General features: G+C 38.1%; 1 protein-coding gene across 1 annotated transcript in view; it reads left to right on the top strand.

Moving 5' to 3' along the window:
* CDK13 (cyclin dependent kinase 13) overlaps nt 1-23,263 on the top strand; it is a 144,169-nt gene that overhangs the window by 48,151 nt on the left and 72,755 nt on the right. Inside the window, exons 6-7 of the mRNA XM_017867362.1 lie at nt 1,227-1,397; nt 16,238-16,304. Coding sequence (XP_017722851.1) covers nt 1,227-1,397; nt 16,238-16,304 — 238 coding nt within the window. The remainder of the gene's footprint in view (nt 1-1,226; nt 1,398-16,237; nt 16,305-23,263) is intronic.

Below are 23,263 nucleotides of genomic sequence, written 5' to 3' on the forward strand. Positions count from 1 at the left end.
GACTCATACCTAAATTATGTGACAATTTAGTGTAGTGGGGAAGAACGTATATTTTTGAGGCAAGTAACTGGATTTTGAATTCCAGTTTTACTACTAGGTAACTGGCCAGGTTTGGGCAAGTAATATGTCTGAGCATATTTTTTTCACTGATAGAGTTTTTCTCTATTCAGAGAAATTTTATGCATACATAAGCATATGGGCTATATTTGTCTTTCGCTTGTTCACTTTAAAAAAAAAAATGACAGTGTGATATACCCAGTCTTCAGCATCACCTTTTTTGAGGCAGAGTCTTGCACCATCGCCCAGGCTGAAGTGCAGTGGTGTGATCTCGGCTCACTGCAGCCTCCACCTCCCAGGTTCAAGTGATTCTCCTGCCTCAGCCACCCAAGTTGGTGAGGTTACAGGCGCCCAGCTAATTTTTTGTGTTTTTAGTAGAGTTGGGGTTTCACTATGTTGGCCAGGTTGGTCTTGAACTCCTGACCTCGTGATCTGTCGTCCTTGGCCTCCCAAAGTGCTGGGATTACAGAAGTGAGCTACCGCGTCCGGCCTAGCATCTTTCTGTTTTCTTTTTATTTTTTCCCAAGTGAATGTAAAAGCATCTTTCTTTTTTCACTGAATATATGAATGGGGAGCATAATATATTTGGACTTAGCTCATTTTTAACAGTTGTGTAGTATTCCCTGGTTTATATAAATATTGCATAATTTGTTTAATGACAGACTTAATTTTTTGAACTATAAATATTATTTGGTATATTGGAAACAAACATATTTTGTGGGTTGTATTTTGAGAAGTAAGAACAGAAATTAAGGCCGGGCGCAGGTGGCTCAATCCTGTAATCCCAGCACTTTGGAGGCCCGAGACGTTTGGATCACTAGGTCAGGAGATCGAGACCATCCTGGCTAGACACCGTGAAACCCCGTCTCTACTAAAAAAAAATACAAAAACTAGCCGGAGCGAGGTTTGGTGGCGCCTGTAGCCCCCAGCTACTCGGGAGGCGGAGCAGGAGAATGGCGTAAACCTTCATGGGAAGCAGAGCTTGCAGTGAAGCTGAGATCCGGCCCACTGCACTCCAGCCCTGGGCGATAGAGCGAGAACTAACCGTCTCAAAAAAAAGAAAAAATAAATAAAAAAGAACAGAATTAAATTAAAATACATTTAAAGTTAAGAAAAATGTAATCTGCTTTTGTCAGCTGGTAACCTGGTTTTATTAAATTCCTTAATAGGAGAAATGGTAGCCTTAAAAAAAGTACGTCTGGATAACGAAAAGGAAGGCTTTCCAATTACAGCAATTCGAGAAATTAAAATTCTCCGGCAGCTTACCCATCAGAGTATTATCAATATGAAGGAAATAGTGACTGATAAAGAAGATGCTTTGGATTTCAAGAAGGACAAAGGTATGTGCGCATATTTAAATAACGAATTCTTTGTATTCATGATTAATATTGCTAACTTGCAAATTTTATTTATAGATTTGACTATTTGAGTAATTAGATACTATTGCTCGAATGTGAAACTATATTTTTAAGTTTGGTAGAGTTGAAGAATTGATTGATTTACTTTAGTGGTTTTTGAGTAAACTTTGTAAAGGGTATTTGCCAATATTACACGTAAAGTATTCACTAGTAATATGTGTTTTTTTTGACATCAGTGTATAGTTTTTAGAGTTCATTTTTTAGTAGTTGAAAACCAGTTCGTAGTAGTAGTATTTTACTCTACATTTTATGTTACAAATGCCTTAACATACAAAGAAATTTTATGGTAGGCATATGTATTATTTCTGAAAGTGTGGAGGCAAAAATCATACTTGAAATTGCCTTTAATAATCTATAGTGGGGTATGTATATATGTATAGTTATTATTTAGCAGAGAAGCTGACAAAAAATTAGCCTGCTTATTAAAGTACTTATTATAGGGCATATGATGGGTGAAAGCAGTGCTCTACTGCTGGTATGTTTTACATCTTAGATTTTAGATTTAAATCTTTATAAAATCTTATATTAAATCTTATATTTAAGATGTAAATATAGGATCTTTATATAAATCTTATATTTAAATCTTCATGAGATTGCAGAACCAGAGTTTACTGACTATATTCTGAGGTTTGCAAACAGCAAAACTTTTTTTCAAACTAAATCTAACATAAAACAGACACATTGTTGCACATCTATAAGCCAAACACTTTGTGAGTCCAGGGTGTGAGGCGCACTTGAGCCCAGGAGTTCAAGACCAGCCTGGGCAACATAACGAGAGCCCATCTCTACAAAAAAAAAAATCAGAAAATTAGCACTGCATGGTGGTGCATGCCTGTGGTTCCATTTACTCAGGAGGCTGAGGCAGGAGGATCTCGAGTGCAGGAGATGGAGGCTTCAGTGAACTGTGATTGCACCCTGCACTCCAATCTGGGTGACGGAGCAAGACCTTGTCTCTAAAAACGAAAAGAAAAAGATTAAAGTAGGAATATTCTGATTGAACATGGTACTTAGCCTTCTGTCTTCCCCAGCTACACACACAGTCTCTTTCTCTTTCTCTCTCTCTCTCTCTCTCTCTCTTACTCTTCTGGGGGACACAATTCAAAATGATTGATAAACTACATGGTAGTTATTTTGCATAAAGGAACTGTTTGAAAGTATAATATGGAGTTCAGAATCATCTTTTTAATTGATGTCACTTCTGTTACTTTTTGTCCCTAGTAAAGCTTGCATTTCTCAGCCTGACTTTTACCCTGGTTTGTCTTTTTAACTTTATTTTTCATTACTACTTATTGTGTGGTAGAAGGGGTACTGGTGTGACTTGAATTAGAATATCTGGGTCTTGAGACTGAGTGCATTAGTGGTGTGGGCTTATTAGTAAGGCTTTTAGCTCTTTTGAGTCTGTTATCCCTTCATCCATAAAAGGGAAACATCTATCATGGTAAGAATTAAGACTTTTAAACGTGGAAGTATCGTGCAAGTGCTGTTTGTTTTGCATTAACCTCATGCTCTAGCTAAATTAGTATATTTGCTTTTCCTCCAGCATACTTGGGCCGTCCTGCTTTTTTGATCTGTGCGATCACCTCCCTGCCTGCTTCTCCAATCCCATCTATGCCATTTTGATTGCCCACCAGGCTTCACAGACACACACATACTCACACACTCATTCACACATGCACGCATGCACAATTTGAAAGGCTACTTTTTCACGCCTGAGGTCTCAGCCTGAATGTTGCTTTATTCATTAGTGAGGCCTTACCTTATCAGTCTTCCCACTTTCCACTACATATAGACACAGGCAATTTAAGATTTCATAGTAAGTGGGAATAATTATAATGGTTTGTTACTTGTTTCTGTACAGATAGATGGGAACCATACCTGTTTTCTTCACTGTTGTGCCTCCTACCTAGGTCAGTGGCTGGACTATAGAATGTGCTGAATGACTAATTGCTGAATGAATATATGAGCTCTATTTTTAAAAATAATCCTATTTATACTTTAATACTTAAACAGTACTATCTGTGAATATAGTAATAGTCTTCCTGATATTACAATTATGGTCATAATTTATTTTCTTTATCAGGTTATAAATTCCCAGAGCCTTTTTTGCTTTGTTTTTAGTTTTATTTCTCCTCAGTGCCTAGCACTGCACTTCAGAAATCATAGATTTTCATGTTATTTGCACCCTTCATCTTTCTTCCTACCATAATCCTGTTTGTAATTCTCTGAGTCATGATAAATAAGAATGTGTTTTCCTGTGTGAGAAGTTACATGTAGGTACCTGGAATTAGTTAAATGCATTAGTGTATGTGAGAAGTTACAAAATTTAAAACATAATTCTTTCTTAAATTAATCTAACAATTTTGATGGGAACTATGATGAAGCAACATATTTTCTGAAAAGAGAACTAGATTTGAAGTCTAATCCTGACCACGCTAGCTGTATGACATTACACTAATTGTGATTGCCATGCTGTGTGGTATTAAACTAATTTTAATTGTCTAGTTAGAGCATAAAGACAGTTCAATAACACTGGTTAAATGTTACGGGCTAGTCTAAAATGAGTGTATTGGAATGTATACACATTAAAAAGTAAAAGTTTAGACTTAACAATGTAAATATGAAAATTAGAAACAATACAAAATCAAGTAAAATATTACCTTTTAAAAATATAAACATTTGCATTGTTAAAACTAACTAAGCTATTAGTTGTAAGAGAAACATCATAAATGCCCCGTGCAGTGAGTGGCTCATGCCTGTAATCCCAGCACTTGGGGAAAGCCGAGGTAGGGGGATCACTTGACTGAGGTCAGGAGTTGTTCGAGACCAGCCTGGCCAACATGGTGAAACCCATCTCAACTAAAAATACAAAAATTAGCCAGGCATGGTGGTGCATGCCTATAGTCCCAGCTACTCAGGAGGTTGAAGCAGGAGAATTGTTTGAACCCGGGAGGTGGAGGTTGCAGTGAGCCGAGATTGTACCATTGCACTCCAGCCTAAGCAACAGAGCGAGACTCTGTGTCTTAAAAAAAAAAAAAAGGAAAACATCATAAATATATTTTCTTAAAACTTGGCTTTACTTAAAATGAGAAAAGTTAATCATGAAGGTTATTAATTTCAATTAATTATTGAAAGTCAAAAAAAATTTTTTTTGTTTTTTTTGTGACCCAAGTCTTGCTCTGTTGCCCAGGCTAGAGTGCAGTGGCACGGTCTCAGCTCATTGCAATCTCTGCCTCTCAGATTCAAGCTATTCTCGTGCCTCAGCCTTCCAAGTAGCCAGGATTACAGGTGTGTGTCACTACACTAATCTAATTTTAATTTTATGTTTTAGTAGAGACGAGGTTTCGCTATGTTGGCCAGGCTGGTCTGGAACTCCTGACCTCAAGTGATCTGCCTGCCTCGGCCTCCCAAAGTGCTTGCATTACAGGCTTGAGCCCCCCGTGCCCTGCCAAAAGTGAAATTTTATTTCATCTTAAAGAAGGAATTATTCTTAAGAAACTGAGGGTTAAGTGGTATCACCGAGTCATGGGTATATTTTTGTGCAGAAACAGATGCTGAAGAAGCTTTTCTTTTTTTTTTTTTTTTTTTTTTTTTTGTTGTTGTTGTTGTCGTTTGTTTTGTTTTGTTTTTTCTTTGAGACAGGATCTCATTCTGTCACCCAAGCTGGAGTGCGGTGGCATGCAATCAGGGCTCACTGCAGACTTGACCCCAGGCGATCCTCCTGCCTCAGCCTCCCAAGCAGCTAGGACCACAGGCGCATGACAGCATGCCTGGCTAATTTTTTAAAAAGTGATTTGTAGAGATGAGGCTTGTCGTGTTCCCCAGGCCGGCCTCAAACTCCTGGGCTCAATTGATCCTCCTGCCTTGGCCTCCCTTAGTGCTAGCACTATAGGTGTGAGTTGTTACACCTGGCCTGAAGAAACTTTTCTAAACTTAACTGGGGAATGGACAGGGGATAAACTGATTCTGAAATTTCCTCCTAACTCTTTCATCTTCATGTAGTTTCATCTCTTTTAATCACTTTGAAGGGACTTTTGAACCTTTTTGTCTGATTTTTTAAATCTTTTATTGTTAGCAAGGTGGGGTTTTGGGATCAGAGAGCTTTTCCTGTTCTTCTAGATACTCAGTTTCTTCATGTATGGAAGGAGAGTGGGATGCAGTTACTTACATTAGTTTTAGTATTTATGTTCATATTTCACTGTTCAAAAAGTCTTTGAACTGTTCAGAGTGTTTATATTGTAACAGATTGTGAATGGAGCTGCATTTGCTGAAAATAAAAGAGAATTAATTTGCGATATAAGCTTTTCTTTGTTACTTTCTTCCTTTCACTGAGGATTATAAAGTTATAGAAGAATACTTTCTGAATGAGTAAAATAATATTTAGTTAAATATTAAACATTTTAGTGCTGTTTACAATTCTCTGGGTAGGCTGGGCATGGTGGCTCACACCTGTAATCCCAGCACTTTGGGAGGCTGAGGCGGGTGGATCACCTGAGGTCAGGTGTTCCAGACCAGCCTGGCCAAGAGGCTAGCTGGGTGTGGGGACACGTGCGTGTAATCCCAGCTACTACGGAGGCTGAGGCAGGAGAATCGCTTGAACCCGGGAGGCAGAGGTTGCAGTGAGCCGAGATCGTGCCACTGCATTCCAGCCTGGGCAACAGAGTGAGACTGTGTCTCAAAAAAAAAAAAAAAAAAAAAAAAAAAATTCTCTTGATAGAGAAGACTTCTATGCTGTATAAAGTAAAAACTCAAGTCATTGATCTTTATTTCAAGATGTAAATATTTCAGTGTTCAGATTTTAAAAATTCGTCAACTGAAATGTACCAGTTTCTACTGATAAGACCTACATATTAACATTCTTCTTTCTTGGCCGGGCGCGGTGGCTCAAGCCTGTAATCCCAGCACTTTGGGAGGCCGAGACGGGCGGATCACGAGGTCAGGAGATCGAGACCATCCTGGCTATCCCGATGAAACCCCATCTCTACTAAAAAATACAGAAAACTAGCCGGGCGAGGTGGCGGGCGCCTGTAGTCCCAGCTACTCGGGAGGCTGAGGCAGGAGAATGGCGTAAACCCGGGAGGTGGAGCTTGCAGTGAGCCAAGATCCGGTCACTGCACTCCAGCCTGGGTGACAGAGTGAGACTCCGTCTCAAAAAAAAAAAAAAAACAAAAAACAAAAAACATTCTTCTTTCTCTTCTTCTGCCCCACCCCCAAAAAGGTACCAACTCTGCGTAGTAACAGTACTACACAGAGGGGTAGATCCTAAAACTATGAATCTGTGAATCCTAAAACTATGAATCTGTGACCTTATACCTTAACTGTAAATTTCACATAAAACCTTCCTACTTAACAAAACAGTGTTTTGGTACTTAACATGGTATTCTGGACACCCAAACATCAGTATTATAATTACTATCCCCTAATTAATTTAGCTATAATACTTGGAATGTTAGTGTTTTTATAATGAGGGAATTAGAGCACTCTACTGTGGAATTTTCCTAAAAATCAGGAGACAGTATTCTATAGTAAATGCTTGTGGCAACATGTCACTGTTTGGTCCAGGGAAGAAGTCCTCACATGTCACTTCCTCTGTAGTCTCTGATTCACAAACAGTGTTAGGTGCTCCCATATACTTGAATTGCATGTCATACATAATTCTGTAATGGTACTTTTATATAACTTGTATTTTTGCTTTGTTTTGTTTTTGTTTTGAGACGGAATCTCGCTCTGTCACCCAGGCTGGAGTGCAGTGGTATAATCTTGGCTTACTGCAACCTCTGCCTCCCGGGTTCAAGTGATTCTCCTGTCTCAGCCCCCCGAGTAGCTGGGATTACAGACGTCTACCACCATGCCCAGCTAATTTTTTTCTGTTTTTAGTAGAGACGGGTTTCACCATGTTGGCCAGGCTGATTTTGAACTATTGACCTCACGTGATCCACCCACCTCGGCCTCCCAAAGTGCTAGGATTACAGGCGTGAACTACCGCACCCAGCCATAACTTGTATTTTCATGTAACTTGTCATGTTTTCATATCTTATTCTTACTGTATTTCTGAGAGCAGGGACTGAATTTTATTCTTTGTGTTCACTGTGTGCAGCCCACAGTTGATTATCATTAAATTTTGAGTGAGTGAATGAATGAAATGGAGAGTTCGGAAGGTTCTATGGAATAGGTAGAATGTTAAAGGGTGCAGTTTGGATAGGTATAGTGGAGGGCATTCTAGTTATTAGTTGTCATGACTTGTTTTTACAAGACAATGGAAGACTGGCATATCCCCTAAAGAATACCTAGCTTCCGAATTATTTATCTTGTGTTTTTCTAGGCCTGAATTTATATTCCTGCAGTTTAGAACTGCTGATATCTCCTGAGGTTTGAGAAGAAAGCAACATTGATTTGTTCATTCTTTCTTACCACAAATGTTTATTGTGCTAGGTTCTAGATAGATCTGGGCTGGCCAATGCAGTAGCCACTAGCCACATGTAGCTATTTAAGTTAATTAGTATTAAATAAAATCAAAAGTTTAGTTTCTTAACTGCACTGTTCATGTTCCAAGTGCTCTGTAGCTACATGTAGCTACAGACTACATTTTGGACAGTGAAGTTACAGAACATTTTCATTATCTTAGCATTGAATAATGCCCATCTGAATACTGGGGATATTAAACAAACAAAATCTGGTCCCTAACTCAACCTAGTCTCTGGAACCAGAAGAATCTGCAAACACTGCTAGAACTGAATCAAACATATATGAATGACAAACCTGTTTCTGCCTAGAGATTTTTCTTTATTGTTAGTTAATGTGTAATTGTTGGAATTTAAGTTGAAGGTGTTAAGTTTCAAAAGAAGTGAAAAAACTTAAGCAATAACTCACTGTGGAACATACCCAATAAGTCAGGGAGCTTTGCTAAGGAGTCTGTTCTTAGCAACTGTAAACTGTGTTATCTTTTTTTTCCCCTCCTAAAAAGAGAAATGAACTTGCAGGGTTTTTTTAATTGAAAATAAAATGTTCCTGTAACAGTGGGGCTTCCAGCAGCACATTTAAGGCAGGGTTGAAAGTCACTCATAAGTTACTTTTTTTTCTTTTATAGTGGGGGTTACCTATATTGTTTTATCCATTATGTTATGTAAAAGATAAAACTTACAAAATAGTCTCCGTTCTACATTTTACTTTTATCTGGAATTTTATGTGAAATTTACAATTAAGATATAGGGTCAGGGATTCATAGTTTTAGGATTCTACCCTTCTGGTGTAGTACTGTTACTATGTAGAGTTAGTACCTTTTTTGGGGTGGGGCAAAAGAGGAGAAAGAAGAATGTTAATGTGTAGGTTTTGTTTGCTTGATTATAAAATAAATATTTGTCGTATATTTGAAAAACAAAGTATAAAGGAGAAAAGAAGTTGACCCAGATACTATCACTATCATCATTTGTCTATATTTTCCTCTAGTGTCTCTTTTCTCACATCTATGTGATTATTACCAAATGAAAGTTCTGCTGCTTTTATTGTCTTATTTAATAAAATGCTTTTGTAATGGCATAATGTCACTTGAGTGAAATGTAGCCTGAACTATATTTTATTCCTCCATTTTGTGTATTTAAGTTCCTTTGGACATTTCATTATAGTTCCTTCTATTGAAGCTTTATGCTTGGATATTCTAGCAGGTACCTGCCACTATTCATGTGCCTTTAGCTAAAGCAAAGGCTTCATGTGCTAGGAAAAGTCCTAATCAATTCTTAATTACTGGTTTGGTTAGGAATGAAGTATTGAGGATAAAAGTCTTACATAATGAGCAGCTGTTGCATCAATCCTAGCAGTCAGTGGGTCATAGATACTAGAACCAGATTTCCTTCCATTCTTAATGTCCTTATTGGTTAACTTTTTTTTTTTTTTAACATTTGATTATTTCCTTAAATAGATCAATAAGAATTGAATTGATAGACCGAAGTTTTTAAATTCTGAAACTTCTTGACATATATTACCAAGTTGTTTTCCAGAAAAAAGGTGCCAATTTATACTCCCAAATCCGGGGTACACTCCACAACCTAGAAGTAGAAGGGAACTGCCTCAACCTGATAAAGGACATCTTATGAAAAACAGGGATATCTGCTTCTACCACTTTTATTCAGCATTGTACTGGAGGTTCTTGCCAGGACAGTTAGTCAAGAAACTGAAATAAAAGGTGTCCAAATGGGAAAGGAAGAAGTAAAACTCTCTTTAGTTTGTGTGTGTGTATATTTGTGCATGAAAATATAGAAAATCCTATGGATTCCACCAAAACAGTATACCCCAACCTTTTTGACACCAGGGAGTGGTTTCATGGAAGACCATTTTTTCCACAGGCTGTGGGGGAGGTGGGGATGGTTTTAGGGTGATTCAAGCATGTTACATTTATTGTGTACTTTATTATTATCATAATATATAATAAAATAATTAACAACTCACCATAATGTAGAATCAGTGGGAACCCTGAGCTTGTTTTCCTGCAACTAGATGGTCCCATCTCAGGGCGATGGGAGACAGTGACAGATCATCAGGCATCAGATTCTTGTAAGTAGCGCGCAGCCTAGATCCCTCACACGCACAGTTCACACTAGGGTTTGTGCTCCTCTGAGAATCTAATGCTGCTGCTGATCTGACAGGAGGCGGAGCTTAGGCAGTAATGTGAGCAGTGGGGACTAACTGTAAATACAGATGGAGGACCAGGCATGGTGGCTCACACCTGTAATCCCAGCACCTTAGGAGGCCGAGGCGGGGAGATCACTTGAGGTCAGGAGTTCCAGACCAGCCTGAATAACATGGGGATACTGCGTCTCTACTAAAAATACAAAAATTAGCTGGGCATGGTGGCTTGCACCTGTAATCCCAGCTACTCGGGATGCTAAGGCAGGAGAATCCCTTGAAACCAGGAGGCAGAGGTTGCAGTGAGCTGAGATCATGCCACTGTACTCCAACCTGGGTGACAGAGTGAGACTCCATCTCAAAACAAAACAGAAAACAGTTGGAGCTTCACTCACCCGCTGCTCATCTGCTGTGCGGCCCAGTTGCTAACAGGCTACAGGCCAGTACTAGGGTTGGGACCCCTGCACTAAAAAACTGTTAGAACTAATAAGTAAGTTCAGCAAAGTGCCAGCATAAAAGATCAATATGCAGAAATCATTTGTTCTGTATACAAGTAATAAACAAAGTAGAATTAAGTCAAGAATTTAAAAAGGCCTTAAAGAGAGTAAAATATCTAGAAATAAATTGATGAAAGAAGTGTAAGACATGTATCTTGAATACTAGAAAACATAATTGAAAGAAATTGAAGACTGAATGGAAAGACATTCCATATTCATCGATTAGAAAATTCAGTATTAAGATGGCAATACTCAAAGTGCTCTACATATTCAACACAATTCCTATCACATCTCAGCTGATTTCTTTTCAGAATCTGACAAGCTGATTCTAAAATTCATATGCACATTCAAAGGAGCTAGAATAACAAAAAGAATCTTGCTGGGTGCGGTGGCTCACGCCTGTAATCCCAGCACTTTGGGAGGCCGAGGCAGGTGGATCACGAGGTCAGGAGGTTGAGACCAGCCTGGCTAACACATGGTGAAACTCCGTCTCTACTAAAAATACAAAAAATTAGCCAGGTGTGGTGGCAGGTGCCTGTGGTCCCAGCTACTTGGGAGGCTGAGGCAGGAGAATGGCGTGAACCTGGGAGGCAGAGCTTGCCATGAGCCGAGATCGCGCCACTGCCCTCTGGCCTGAGGGACAGAGCGAGACTCCATCTCAAAAAAAAAAGATTCTTAAAACAGAAGAACAAAGTTGGAACCCTCACACTTCTCAATTTTAAATCTTCCTACAGGCTGGGCATGGTTGTTCATGCCCATAATCCCAACCCCTTGGAGGCCAAGGCGGGAGGATCACTTGAGTCCAGGAGCTTGAGACCATCCTGGGCAACATAGTGAGACGCCGTCTCTATTTTTATAAATTTATATAAATTTTAAAAAATCTTCCTACAAAGCTAGAGTGCTCAAGATTGTGTGGCACTGGCATTATGGTAAATGTATAGATCAATAATAGAATTGAGAGTCTAGAAATTAATTCCACACATTTTACAAGCTCAATTGATTTTCGACAAGGTGGCAGGATGATTCAGAGGATGATAGCTTTTCGGCAACTGGTGCTGGGATAACTGGATAGCTACACACAAAAGAATGCAGTTGGACCCCTTCACACCTCATACAATAATTAACTTAAAATGAATCAGTGACTTAAATGTAAGAGCTAAAACCATAAACCTATTAGAAGAAAATATAGGAGTAAGGCTTTATGATCTTGGATTGGGCAAATGCTTATTGGATATGACACCAAAAGCAGGAGCAACTAAAGAAAAATAATAGATACATTGAACTTCATCAAAATTAACTTTTGTCCTTTAGTAGACATTATCATTAACATGAGAAGACAACACTTAGAACGGGAGAAAATATTTGTATACTGTATATCTTATAAGGGACTTGTATCTTAAATGTATAAACTCTTAGAACTAAATAATGAAAAAAGACAACCTGATTAAAAAGTAGGCAAGGGATCTGAACATATATTTCTCCAAAGAAGATATGCAAATGGCCAATAAGCACATGAAAAGATGTTCAACAACTTAGTTATTAGGGAAATGCAAATCAAAACCACAGTGAGATACCACTTTATATCCATTAAGATGGCTATTATAAAAAACAAAACACCACCACCACCACCACCAAAAAACCCTAGGAAATAAGTGTTGGTGAGGATGTGGAGAAATTGGAACCCTTACTCATTGCTACTAAGAGAGTACGATGGTGCAGTTGCTCTGGAAAACAGTATGGCCTTTCCCCCAAAAAATCAAAAATAGAATTCTAGAAATTCGACTACTGGATCTCCAAAAGAATTGTCATTAAGTGTGGTGGCTCATAGCTATAATCCCAGCACTTTGGGAGGAGGCCAAGGTGGGAGGATAACCTGAGGCCAAGAGTTCAAGACCAGCCTGGGCAACACAGTAAGACCACATCTCTTCAGAAAATTAAAAATTAACCAGGTGAGGTGGCACATGCCCGTTGTCCCAGCTACTCAGGAGGCTGAGGTGGGAGGATTGCTTGAGCCCAGGAGTTTGAAGCTGCAGTGAACTATGATTACTCCATTGCACTTCAGCCTGGGTGACAGAGTGAGACTTTGTCAAATAAAACATTTAAAAAATAATAATAAAAAATTGAAGACCGTATGGTGACTCACACCTATAATCCCAGCACTTTGGGAGGCCGAGGTGGGAGGATCACCTGAGGCAGGAGTTCGAGACCAGCCTGGCCAACATGGTAAAACCCCGTCTCTACTAAAAATACAAAAATTAGCTGGGCGCAGTGGCGGGCGACTGTAATCCCAGCTACTCGGGAGACTGAGACAGGAGAATTGCTTGAACCTGGGAGGCGTAGGTTGCAGTGAGCTGAGATTGCACCACTGCACTCCAGCCTGGGCGACAGAGTGAGACTCTGTGTCCAAAAAAAAGAAAAAAAAAAGAAAACAGCATTTCAAAGAGGTTTGTAAGCTCATGTTCATAGCAGCATTATTCACAGTAGCTGCAAGGTGGAAGCAACCCATGTGTCCTTAGATGGAAGAATTGATAAGCAAAATGTGGTATGTACCTGCAATTAAGTACTGTTAAGCCTTGAAAATGGAGGAAATTTTTACACATGCTACAACATGGATGTATCTTGAGGACATGCCAAGTGAAATAAGCCAGTCGCAAAGATAATATATGTATGATTCTGCTTGTGTGAGGTACCTACAGTAGTCAAATTCATAGAGACAGAAAGTAGAATGATGGTTACTAGGGGCTTAAGGGAGAGGGGAATGGGGAGTTACTGTTTAATGAGTTTCAGTTTTGCAAGATGAAGAGAGTTCTGGAGAGGGATGGAAATCATGGTTGCACAACAGTTTGAATATGCTAATGCCACTGAACTGTACACTTTAAAACAGTTAGGATTATGTTGTGTGTATTTCACCACAGTTTAAAAAAATTAAACAAGATGAAGTGATACATGCTGCTATTTGGATAAACCAAGAAAATGTGCTAAGTGAAAGAAAGCTAGTCACAACAAACTATGTATTATATGATTCCATTTATATGAAATATCTAGAATAGGCACCAAATATTACCAGAATATAGATTGGTGATTGCCAGAGACATGGGGAGGGGATTGGAAATGGAGAATGACTGCTAATGCCTGTGAGGTTTCTTTCTAGGATCATGAAAGTGTTCTAAAATTCATTGTAGTGATGATGGTTGCAGAACTCCAAGTACACTGAAACCAGTTGAACACTGTAAGTGGTTGAATGTATGATATGTGAATTATATCTCAATAAAGCTGTTCTTTAAGGAAGAAAACCGTAACTGGCTGCTATGAATTCTGTGTTTAATGAAAATACAGTGCAAATTGAGAGGGATAAATACTGGGGTGAGAGGGGTGTCTCTCTGTTATAAAAGATGAGACTGTAAAGGTGCTAGACCTTGAATACTATGCCAAGGAACCAAAATATCAAAAAACTTCTACTTTTTTCAAAAAATGGTAATACAGTGCTTATTGTACATTTCAACCAGCATTTGTAGTGATTTTATTTTATCTTTGGGCATTTGATAGGCAAAAAATGCTGTCTTGTCTCTTTTTTTTTTTTTGAGACAGAGTTTCGCTCTGTTGCCCAGGCTGGAGTGCAGTGGTGTGGTCTCGGCTCACTGCAACCTCTGCCTCCCAGGTTCAAGTGATTTTTCTGCCTCAGCTTCCCAAGTAGCTGGGACTACAGGTGCATGCCACCACACCCAGCTAAATTTTGTATTGTTAGTGGAGACAGGGTTTCACCACATTGGTCAGGCTGGTCTTGAACTCCTGACGTCATGATCTGCCCGCCTCAGCCTCCCAAAATGCTAGGATTACAGTTGTGAGCCACCACGCCCGGCCTGTCTTGTCTTTTTAATGCATATTTTTAAATTTCTATGGAGCTTGAATAGTTTCTTATATGTAGAGGCCATGTATATTTGTCTCTTTTTTCTTTTTTTTTGGAGACAGGGCCTTGCCCTGTCACCCGAGCTGGAGTGCAGTGGCGCAATCATCTCGGCTCACTGCAGTCTTGACCTCCTGTGCTCAAGTGATCCACCTACCTCAGCCTCTCGAGGAGCTGGGATGACAGGCACATTCCAGCACGCCTGGCTCATTTTTGTGATTTTTTGTAGAGATGTGATTTCACCATGTTGCCCAGGCTGGTCTCGAACTCCTGGGCTCAAGTGATCGATCCACCCACCTTGGCCTCCCAAAATGTTGGGATTACAGGCGTGTGCCACTGTATCTGGCCCATTTATATTTTTTTAACCATATATTTTCATGTTTAGGTCCTTTACTCTTTTTTAACTAGGGTATTAGTGTTTTTCTTAATTGATTTTAATTATATGATTTACATAGTAAAATGTTCATGTTTTGACTAACATTAAAAGCTATTCAGGCATCTGGTTTTCTTGCTCTTTATGTTTTCTTATGTTAGTGATCAATAAATTTTTTTGAGGGGTGAGTTGAATTGAGAAGAAAAATATGTATAAAATTGATTGTAATCTGTTTCAGAATAATCAAATAATTACTAGAAGATAGAGGAATGTGTTTTAGTTAAGATACACCAAATAATGTCCTAAAGGAAAAAAGCTCAAATCTTAATTTGGAATGACTTTCTTCTCTGGGTTTCAAGGAAATATAGAGTTAGTACCACGTGTTGAAATTTAAAGAATGTAAAGAGAATGTGTTAGATGCCCATCAGGAGATGATACATGGCAAAGGGACTGTTAGGAGTTTAATGGAAAGGGAAACTGTGGGCAAGTAGGGAAGGGAGTAGGATAGGAATGGAAAGTAGGGTGGGGAGTGCATTTCCCTTGTCACTATTTCCTGAACAGTACATTAGAGCACTAGAAATACGTGCTCTTGGAACAGGTGGTGTAAGGTAATAGTGATGGTAATATGTATAATGGGTTAAGAGCGTGAATTAGAATCCTATACTCTGTTTTCCTCATCTGGAAAATGGGATAATAATGCCTAACTCATAGGTTTGTTGTGATTATTTAGTGGTATAGTGCATGTGAAGTACTTCACATAGAATATGGCACATAGTAAGCACGCAGCAGTAAAGTTTAGCTTGGTAGTAGATTGATTTTGAGGGCAGAATTAGATCATTAATATAATATTAGGCAGGTGGGATGGAATTTTGGCAGAAATAAAAATTTTAGTTTTAGTCCTCTAGTGAAATTTTATTATGTGGAGATCAAGCCTCAGGAATGGAGTTGATCCAGAAGTTAAAAAAAAAATTTTTTTTCTGAAAGTTTAGAAGCAGTCTCTAATTGTGAAGAGTTTCAGTCACATCTGACTAGCTCTGAGTAATTGGTTAACCCACCAGAAAGAAAAAACAAGTCATTGGTTGCGATCAAACCCAAACTGGCAGCGAAAGGAAGACTGACAAGTGAAACTCAGGAGCAGATAATAAGGGAAATGCAAAGAGCAGATGCCTTGGTACAGGTTAGAAATGGAGAGTAGAAGAGGAAGTTAAGGAGCAGATGCTCTTGACATTGAGATAACTATAGCCAACAAGAACAGATAGAATTCTGCAGTTAAATTCTGCACTGGGAGAAATGCCAGCAGTGAGGGGTGGAAGTGGCAGAGTGCCATTTAGAGCACATTAAGCTAAAAGTTACCTGTTATGTTGCTGTGCAGTTTTTGGTACCTCTTGGAGGAAGGTAATGATTAACTGCTGTTTCTTCATTGTGAAAAGTAGAGGACGGTGAGGCTGGGGGATTGTTTTACTTTTGCCACATAGTAGTTGTGTGAACGTGGGCAAATTATTTAGTGTCTCTGAGCTTGAGTGTTACAAGAAGATCATTATACTTTTTGGGTTGTTGTGAGACATAAGTGAGACAGTATGTGAAGTATTGTCACCATTCTTTCTTCATGATTACTGTTAGAGTCAACCCAAATGTACTAGGATGTCACTTTTACTATGCTATGTGATAGGAGAGACTTTATATAGTAGTTGATCCATCATGCAATTACCGTATAAAACTTGCCGGTTTCTTACTTGTTTTAGTTTGTGTTTAGAATTTTGTTGAAAGTCAGATGTTAAAGTTTGGGAGTATTGTACCAGGTGTTATATATTTATAGAAATATATCATCTGATGTTGAAGAGAAATATGAACTGTGGCATAACTTTTAAACAAGAAGGCATAATTCTTATTTATACCTCATTAAAGATTTACTGTAAAAGTACATAAGGCAGGGCAAAAAGAAAAAAATAATTTCTGGTAAATGTAAGAAAAAAGAAAAAATATCCAGCCTCGCCATAATAAAAGAAATGTAATTTAAATGATACAAACTTTTTATCTGTCAAAAGTGGTAGTGTTTTAAAAATTTTTTCTCACTTGATTTTTTTAGAATTATAAAATTATCATTTTTGGTTTGGTTAAAACAATGGAAATATAGAAATAAAAAGCATAAATGGATAGAAGGAGAATATGTAGCAGATAAGAATACCATGGCCAATGATGAAGAGATGTGAGTCACGTTTTTTCAGTTTCTTTCCACACAATTTTTTTGTGCAAAACAAGCATGCGCATTATTCTATTCATGAATTTTTTCAAAATTGAGGCATTAATATGCAATATTCTGCAAAATAGTTATCTTTATATGCCATGATATAGCCACCTAAAAAGCAGAGATGGTATTCTGTAATTCTGTAATTTGGATTTATTTTGTATTTTATTAAGCTTGCCTATATAGACGAATATTTCGGTTATTGGTTTTTAGTTTCTTCAACAGTGCTTTACCAAACATCATTAAGTGTAAATCTATGTGTATTTGTTTGGGTCTTTCATAGGATACATTCCTAAAACTGGAATTGCTAGTTAAATGATATAATTCTTTTGTGTGTTAAGAGGTATAGCCAAATTAACTTACAAGGAAGTTTATTCAATTTTTTTACATTCTAATAAAAATTTTGTGGGAATATGTAGTTTACTGAAACACAGTGTATTATTGATTTTATGGTTTTGCCCATCTGATAAGAGAAAGTAATACCTTTTCCTTATTGTTTGTGAAATCATACTTTTTTTCCCATAATTTTTGCCATTTCTTCTGTGAATTTGTCTGTTCCTTTGATATTTTCTTACTGATTTAGAGAGATATTAAAATACAGATATTAATGTTTTATGTGTTTCATGTGTCAGATAATTTTCCCATTTCTGTTGCTTGCCCTTTGTTTTTCTGTGTTGTTATTTTAAATCTTTATGTGATCACATCTGTCTATTTGGGGGCTTTTTTTTTTTATTTTTGGAAGGGTGGTTTCTCTCATACTTAGGAAGGCTGAATCCTTGGCAGAGTAATAGGAATTTTTTTGTGTTTAAAAAAACTTCTATTATAGTTTGAAGAAATACTCAGTGATCTTAATCTTTTATTTTTATCTTACACTGTTCTGCAATCTTTAGCCCATATGAAATTCCCACATGTTTCTTTTTTTTTTTTTTTAAATTCCCACATGTTCTGAGCATTCCTGTTTCATTGATGTTTTTGTATGTCCTGCCACCATATCATATTGCTTTAATTATCACCACCCTATAGTATATTTTAATTTCTGGTGGATAATTATTTCCTTCTCTTTCCCCTTAAAAGAAAAGATTTTATTTTATGCATTTTAGGTGGATATAAGGTCTGAAAACATACTGATGGAAATTTGGCTGATATTACATTGATGTTAGTATGGGAGAAAGAAGGCTTTTTAAAAAATTGGTCAAGGTGTGGGATCATTGACAAGCATATTAATGTAATGCTGGAGAGTAAGAGAGTAATTAAGGATGTAATATAGAACCTGGCATGTGCTAAATACTAGATAAACATTTTATGTTACTATTATAATCATTATTTCCTAAAATATAATGTATTCTTTAACTCTGCAATTGTATTTTTGGAAACATAAGGAAGTAGTCATACCCAAGAGAAAACAAGTCATTATATCAAAAAGACACCTGCATGCATATGTTTATTGCAGCCCAGTTCACAATTGCAAAGATATGGAACCAATCTAAGTGCCTATCAGCCAATGAATGGATAAAGAAAATGTGGTTTGTATACACCATGGAATACTACTCAGCCATAAAAAAAGAACGAGAGTGTCTTTTGCTGCAACTTGGATGGAACTGGAGGTCATTATTCTAAGTGAAGTAACTCAGGAATGGAAAACCAAATACTGTTATGTTCTCACTTATAAGGGGGAGCTAAGCTATGGGTATGCAAATGCATACAAAGTGGTATAATGGATGCTGGAGACTCAGAAAGGGGGAGAGTGGGAGGCAGGGTACAGTGTACACTACTTGGGTAACAGGGGCACTAAAATTTCAGACTTCACCACTATACAATTCATCCATGTAACCAAAAACCACTTTGAACCCTAAAGCTATTAAAATTGAAAAAAAAATTTTTTAAGTCATCAGCACTAGGTAGAGCTACAAGATTGTTCTTCATTGTATTGTTTATTATAACAAAACATTAGCATCAACATAAATGTCTCAACAATAGAGAATTGTTGAACAGAACTATGGTATATTATTACTGGAGAATATTATGTGAATTATATACATTGTGTGAAAGTTAAATTATAAGGAAAGTTATTCACAGTGTTTACAAAGGACTAGGTAAAGTTCAATCCAAAATTTTGTTAAAATTTATTCCCGGAACACAAGAAAACTTTTGAGGGTGGTGGATATATTCACTGTCTTAATTGTAGCCACAGTCTTCATGGGTACATACCTATGTGAAAGCTATTTAAGTCATCCCTTCTAAATACGTGCAGCTTACTATAGTCACTTAATACATCGAAGCTGTAAAAGAAAATTTTCTGTTAAAATGTAACAAACTTAAGCTAAATTATTCAGTTTTTTACTTTAAGATTAAACCAACCGGCTGAGCACAGTGGCTCAGGCCTGTAATCCCAGCACTTTGGGAGGCTGAGGTGGGCGGATCACGAGGTCAGGAGATCGAGACCTTCCTGGCTAACACAGTGAAACCTCGACTCTACTAAAAATACAAAAAAAATTAGCCAGGCCTGGTGGTGGGCGCCCGTAGTCCCAGCCACTCGGGAGGCTGAAGCAGGAGAATGGCCTGAACCCGGGGGGGCAGAGCTTGCAGTGAGCCAAGATCTCGCCACTGCACTCCAGCCTGGACGACAGAGCGAGACTCAGTCTCAAAGAAAAAAAAAAAAAGAAAGAAACAACAGGATATATATTTACATATATAGAGAGATTTGTATATTTACATAGAGAGAGATTTGTTTTAAGGAATTAGGTCACAGAATTGTAGGGGCTGGCAAGTCTGAAATTTGTAGGGCTGGCCAGCAATCTTGAGTCTGAAGGTAATCTGGAATCAGAATTTTTTCCTTTTTGGTGGACCTCATTCTTTTCTTTCAAGGCCTCAGCTGCTTGGATGAAGCCCACCCACATTGTGAGGGTTCATCTTTTCTCCCCAAAGTCTTCTGATTTAAAAGTTGATCCCATGTAAGAAATACCTTCATAGCAACATGTAGGCTGGTTTTGACCAAGCAACTGGGCACTATAGCCTAGCCAAGTTAGCACATGAAATAAACCTTCAAACTGTAACAGGATGATTTTGGCAGAATAACAAAATACCCAACTGAGAGAGTTTTAACCCACATGGGAATCTATTAGCTTACATGAGAAGAGACCCAGAGATAAGGGCAAGGTTTAGCATTGGTTGATTTAGTGGCATAAAGATGTTATCAGAAACTCAGTGTATGCCATAATGCATGCTTCATTCTCATGCTTGAGAATTTGGGTAACAGGAACTGAATGATTTTTGCACTTTCATGAATTTTTTTGTTATTTGTCTCTGGCTTTAAATGTGTTTTCTGAAAGTGAATTGGAATTTTACACGTATGTTCTAGATTTAATATAAATGATAAACTTTCATCTTTATTTTATTTTTTTTGAGACTGGGTCTTGCTCTGTCACCTAGGCTGGAGTGCGATGTCGCAATCTTGGCTCACTACAACCTTCACCACCTGGGCTCAAGGGATTCTCCTGCTTCATCAGCCTCCCAAGTAGCTGGGACTACAGATGCATGCCACCATGCCCAGTTACTTTTTGTATTTTCAGTAGAGATGGGGTTTCTGTGTGTTGCCCAAACTGGTCTCCAACTCCTAGACTCGAGCAATCCTCCCGCCTCCGCCCCCCAAAGTGCTGGGATTACAGGTGTGAGCCACCGCACCTGGCCCAGATTATTTTATCACCTCATGTTATTTCTGTAGCAGCCACTTTATCAACCAGGATTCCTTTATTGCTACTTTCATACTCCTTTACTCTTCAGTTTTGAAGCTCTTCCTTTCCCTCCTGCTGTTCCCCCGGTGCATTTCGTTGCCTAAGAAAGGCTAAACTGGCATGCTACTCCTAAAATGTTAACAGTGATTGCATTTGTCTTAGAATGTTATTGAGGTTACACATACTTCTTGCTACACTTTCGACTCTTATAGCAGACACTACATTAAATGATGGCAGTTCAATGGAATATTTATAATTAAGCTAAATAAAAGTTGCTTAAACATAACAAATAAACTTTTAAGATGGTAACATTATAGTTATAGGTGAAATACTTTGTAGGTAAAATTTTAAAAAAGCAAGGTAACTTTTAAGGTTAAGATTGCTTTAAATATATTAAAATTTAGGGCTGAGCACAGAGGCTCATGACTGTAATCCCAGCACTTTGGGAGGCCAAGGCGGGTGGATCACGAGGTCAAGAGATCAAGACCATCCTGGCCAATGTGATGAAACACCGTCTCTACTAAAAATACAAAAATTAGCCGGGTGTGATGGCGGGCACCTGTAGTTCCAGCTACTTGGGAGGCTGAGGTAGGAGAATCACTTGAACCTGGGAGGCGGAGGTTGCAGTGAGCCGAGATTGCGCCACTGCACTCCAGCCTGGTGACAGAGTGAGATTCCGTCTCAAAACAAAAACAAAAACAACATGTATAAAGTCTGAAATTCCCAAAGATCAGTTCATATGCTTTCTTAGAAATACTAATTTTGGCTGGGCGCGGTGGCTCACGCCTGTAATCCCAGCACTTTGGGAGGCTGAGGCGGGTGAATCACTTGAGGTCAGGAGTTCCAAGACCAGCCTGACCAACATGGTGAAACCCCGTCTCTACTAAAAATGCAAAAATTAGCTGTTGTTGTGACGCATGCCTGTAGTTCCAGCTACTTGGGAGGCTGAGGCAGGAGAATCGCTTGAATCCAGGAGATGGAGGTTATGGTGAGCTGAGATTGTGCCACTGCATTCAAGTGTGGGAGACAGACACTGTCTCAAAAAAAAAAACAAAAAAGGATATAATAATTTTGTCTGTTTTCATAATTTTCTTAAACCTCCAAAAAGTTTTTGAAAATATCACTAAAAAAGTAGAACCAACATACTTTTCTTTGAAAACTAGTTAGAAACTTAACTAATCTAAAAAAGTAGTGTTTTATTTAATTAAAATATATATGTATAATGCTTACTATGGGCCAGAGACTGCTTTAAGCTATTTACAAATATTCAGTTAATCATCATAACGAATCTATGAACGATAGAGAAGGAAATGAGGTACAGAGGTATAGGAAAAGTTATAATTTTTGTCAAACACTAAATATGTGGAAAATAGCAACTAAAAATTTTCTTTTCAAGCAGATAGTCATTTCTGTTGGTTTGATTTCAACAGGATGTATAGAATCTCATTATTTATCAAGGTATATTTATGGGAAAATGTGTTTAGAACTCAGATTTTCAGGCACAATGCACACCTATTCTCACTCCCAGTTGTGGTGTCATTAAATGGATTTTTGCTCTTTATACTCCTACCACCTTTCACGTTGAGGGCGCATATTTACTTAGGCAGCTCTCTATCACTAGTGGCCTTAGGGCCTGAAATTTGGAATGGAAAAGAGCCAGGAGGTCTTAAGTTTTCAGTTTGAAGGTTGGAGGACCAGAGTTTTCTTTGGGCCTCTTTTTGGTGTAAACACCTCTGGGTTTGAGATATATATTTGGTTTCATGTCGGCACAGTGACCAGATCTTTCTCTTTTGCCATTTCAGGAATTGATCTAGTTTTTCTTTTCATTGCTGCTGCCCCCATCAGCCACAAACTTCTTGTAATGTGCATGTATCAATTTTTAGTTTTCCTACCACTGATACTAATGAGAAATGGAAGAGTATAGGTCCCTTCTCTTCCAATACTCATACTACACCTTCTACCTTCAGGCATATTTTTTTCATATCTCTTCTACAGGTTGTGGCTTTGGGTTAAATAGAAATGTTGAAATAAGATCCCTGAATACTTTGAAAAGAAATACTGTAAAAAATATTTGTTGAGCACCAATTATATACCATTGTTCTAGGCATTTGGAATAGAGAAGGTCTCTACGCTATGTTGTGTCATAATGGCTGAGGATTGGGGCTGGAGTGGGGTTAGGGGAATAGAGGAAGTATCTTTTTTTTTTTCTCTCTGTCCCAAATTGAACCAGGGTCAAAGGAGAGTAGAGGAATGTCCTGATCCACCCCCATTGATACTGTATGACTTGGGACTCTAATGTTAGGTTAATTTGCTTACTCCTGTTAAAATTAGAGTTGTTTTCTAACAATTACAGATTAAAGGTAGACCCATAGGAAGAAATGTTTTTTTTTTTTCTTTTTCTTTTTCTTTTTTTTTTTTTTTT

Source organism: Rhinopithecus bieti, unplaced genomic scaffold (genome assembly GCF_001698545.2).
Source record: "Rhinopithecus bieti isolate Rb0 unplaced genomic scaffold, ASM169854v2 scaffold_2439, whole genome shotgun sequence".
Lineage (NCBI taxonomy): Eukaryota > Metazoa > Chordata > Mammalia > Primates > Cercopithecidae > Rhinopithecus > Rhinopithecus bieti.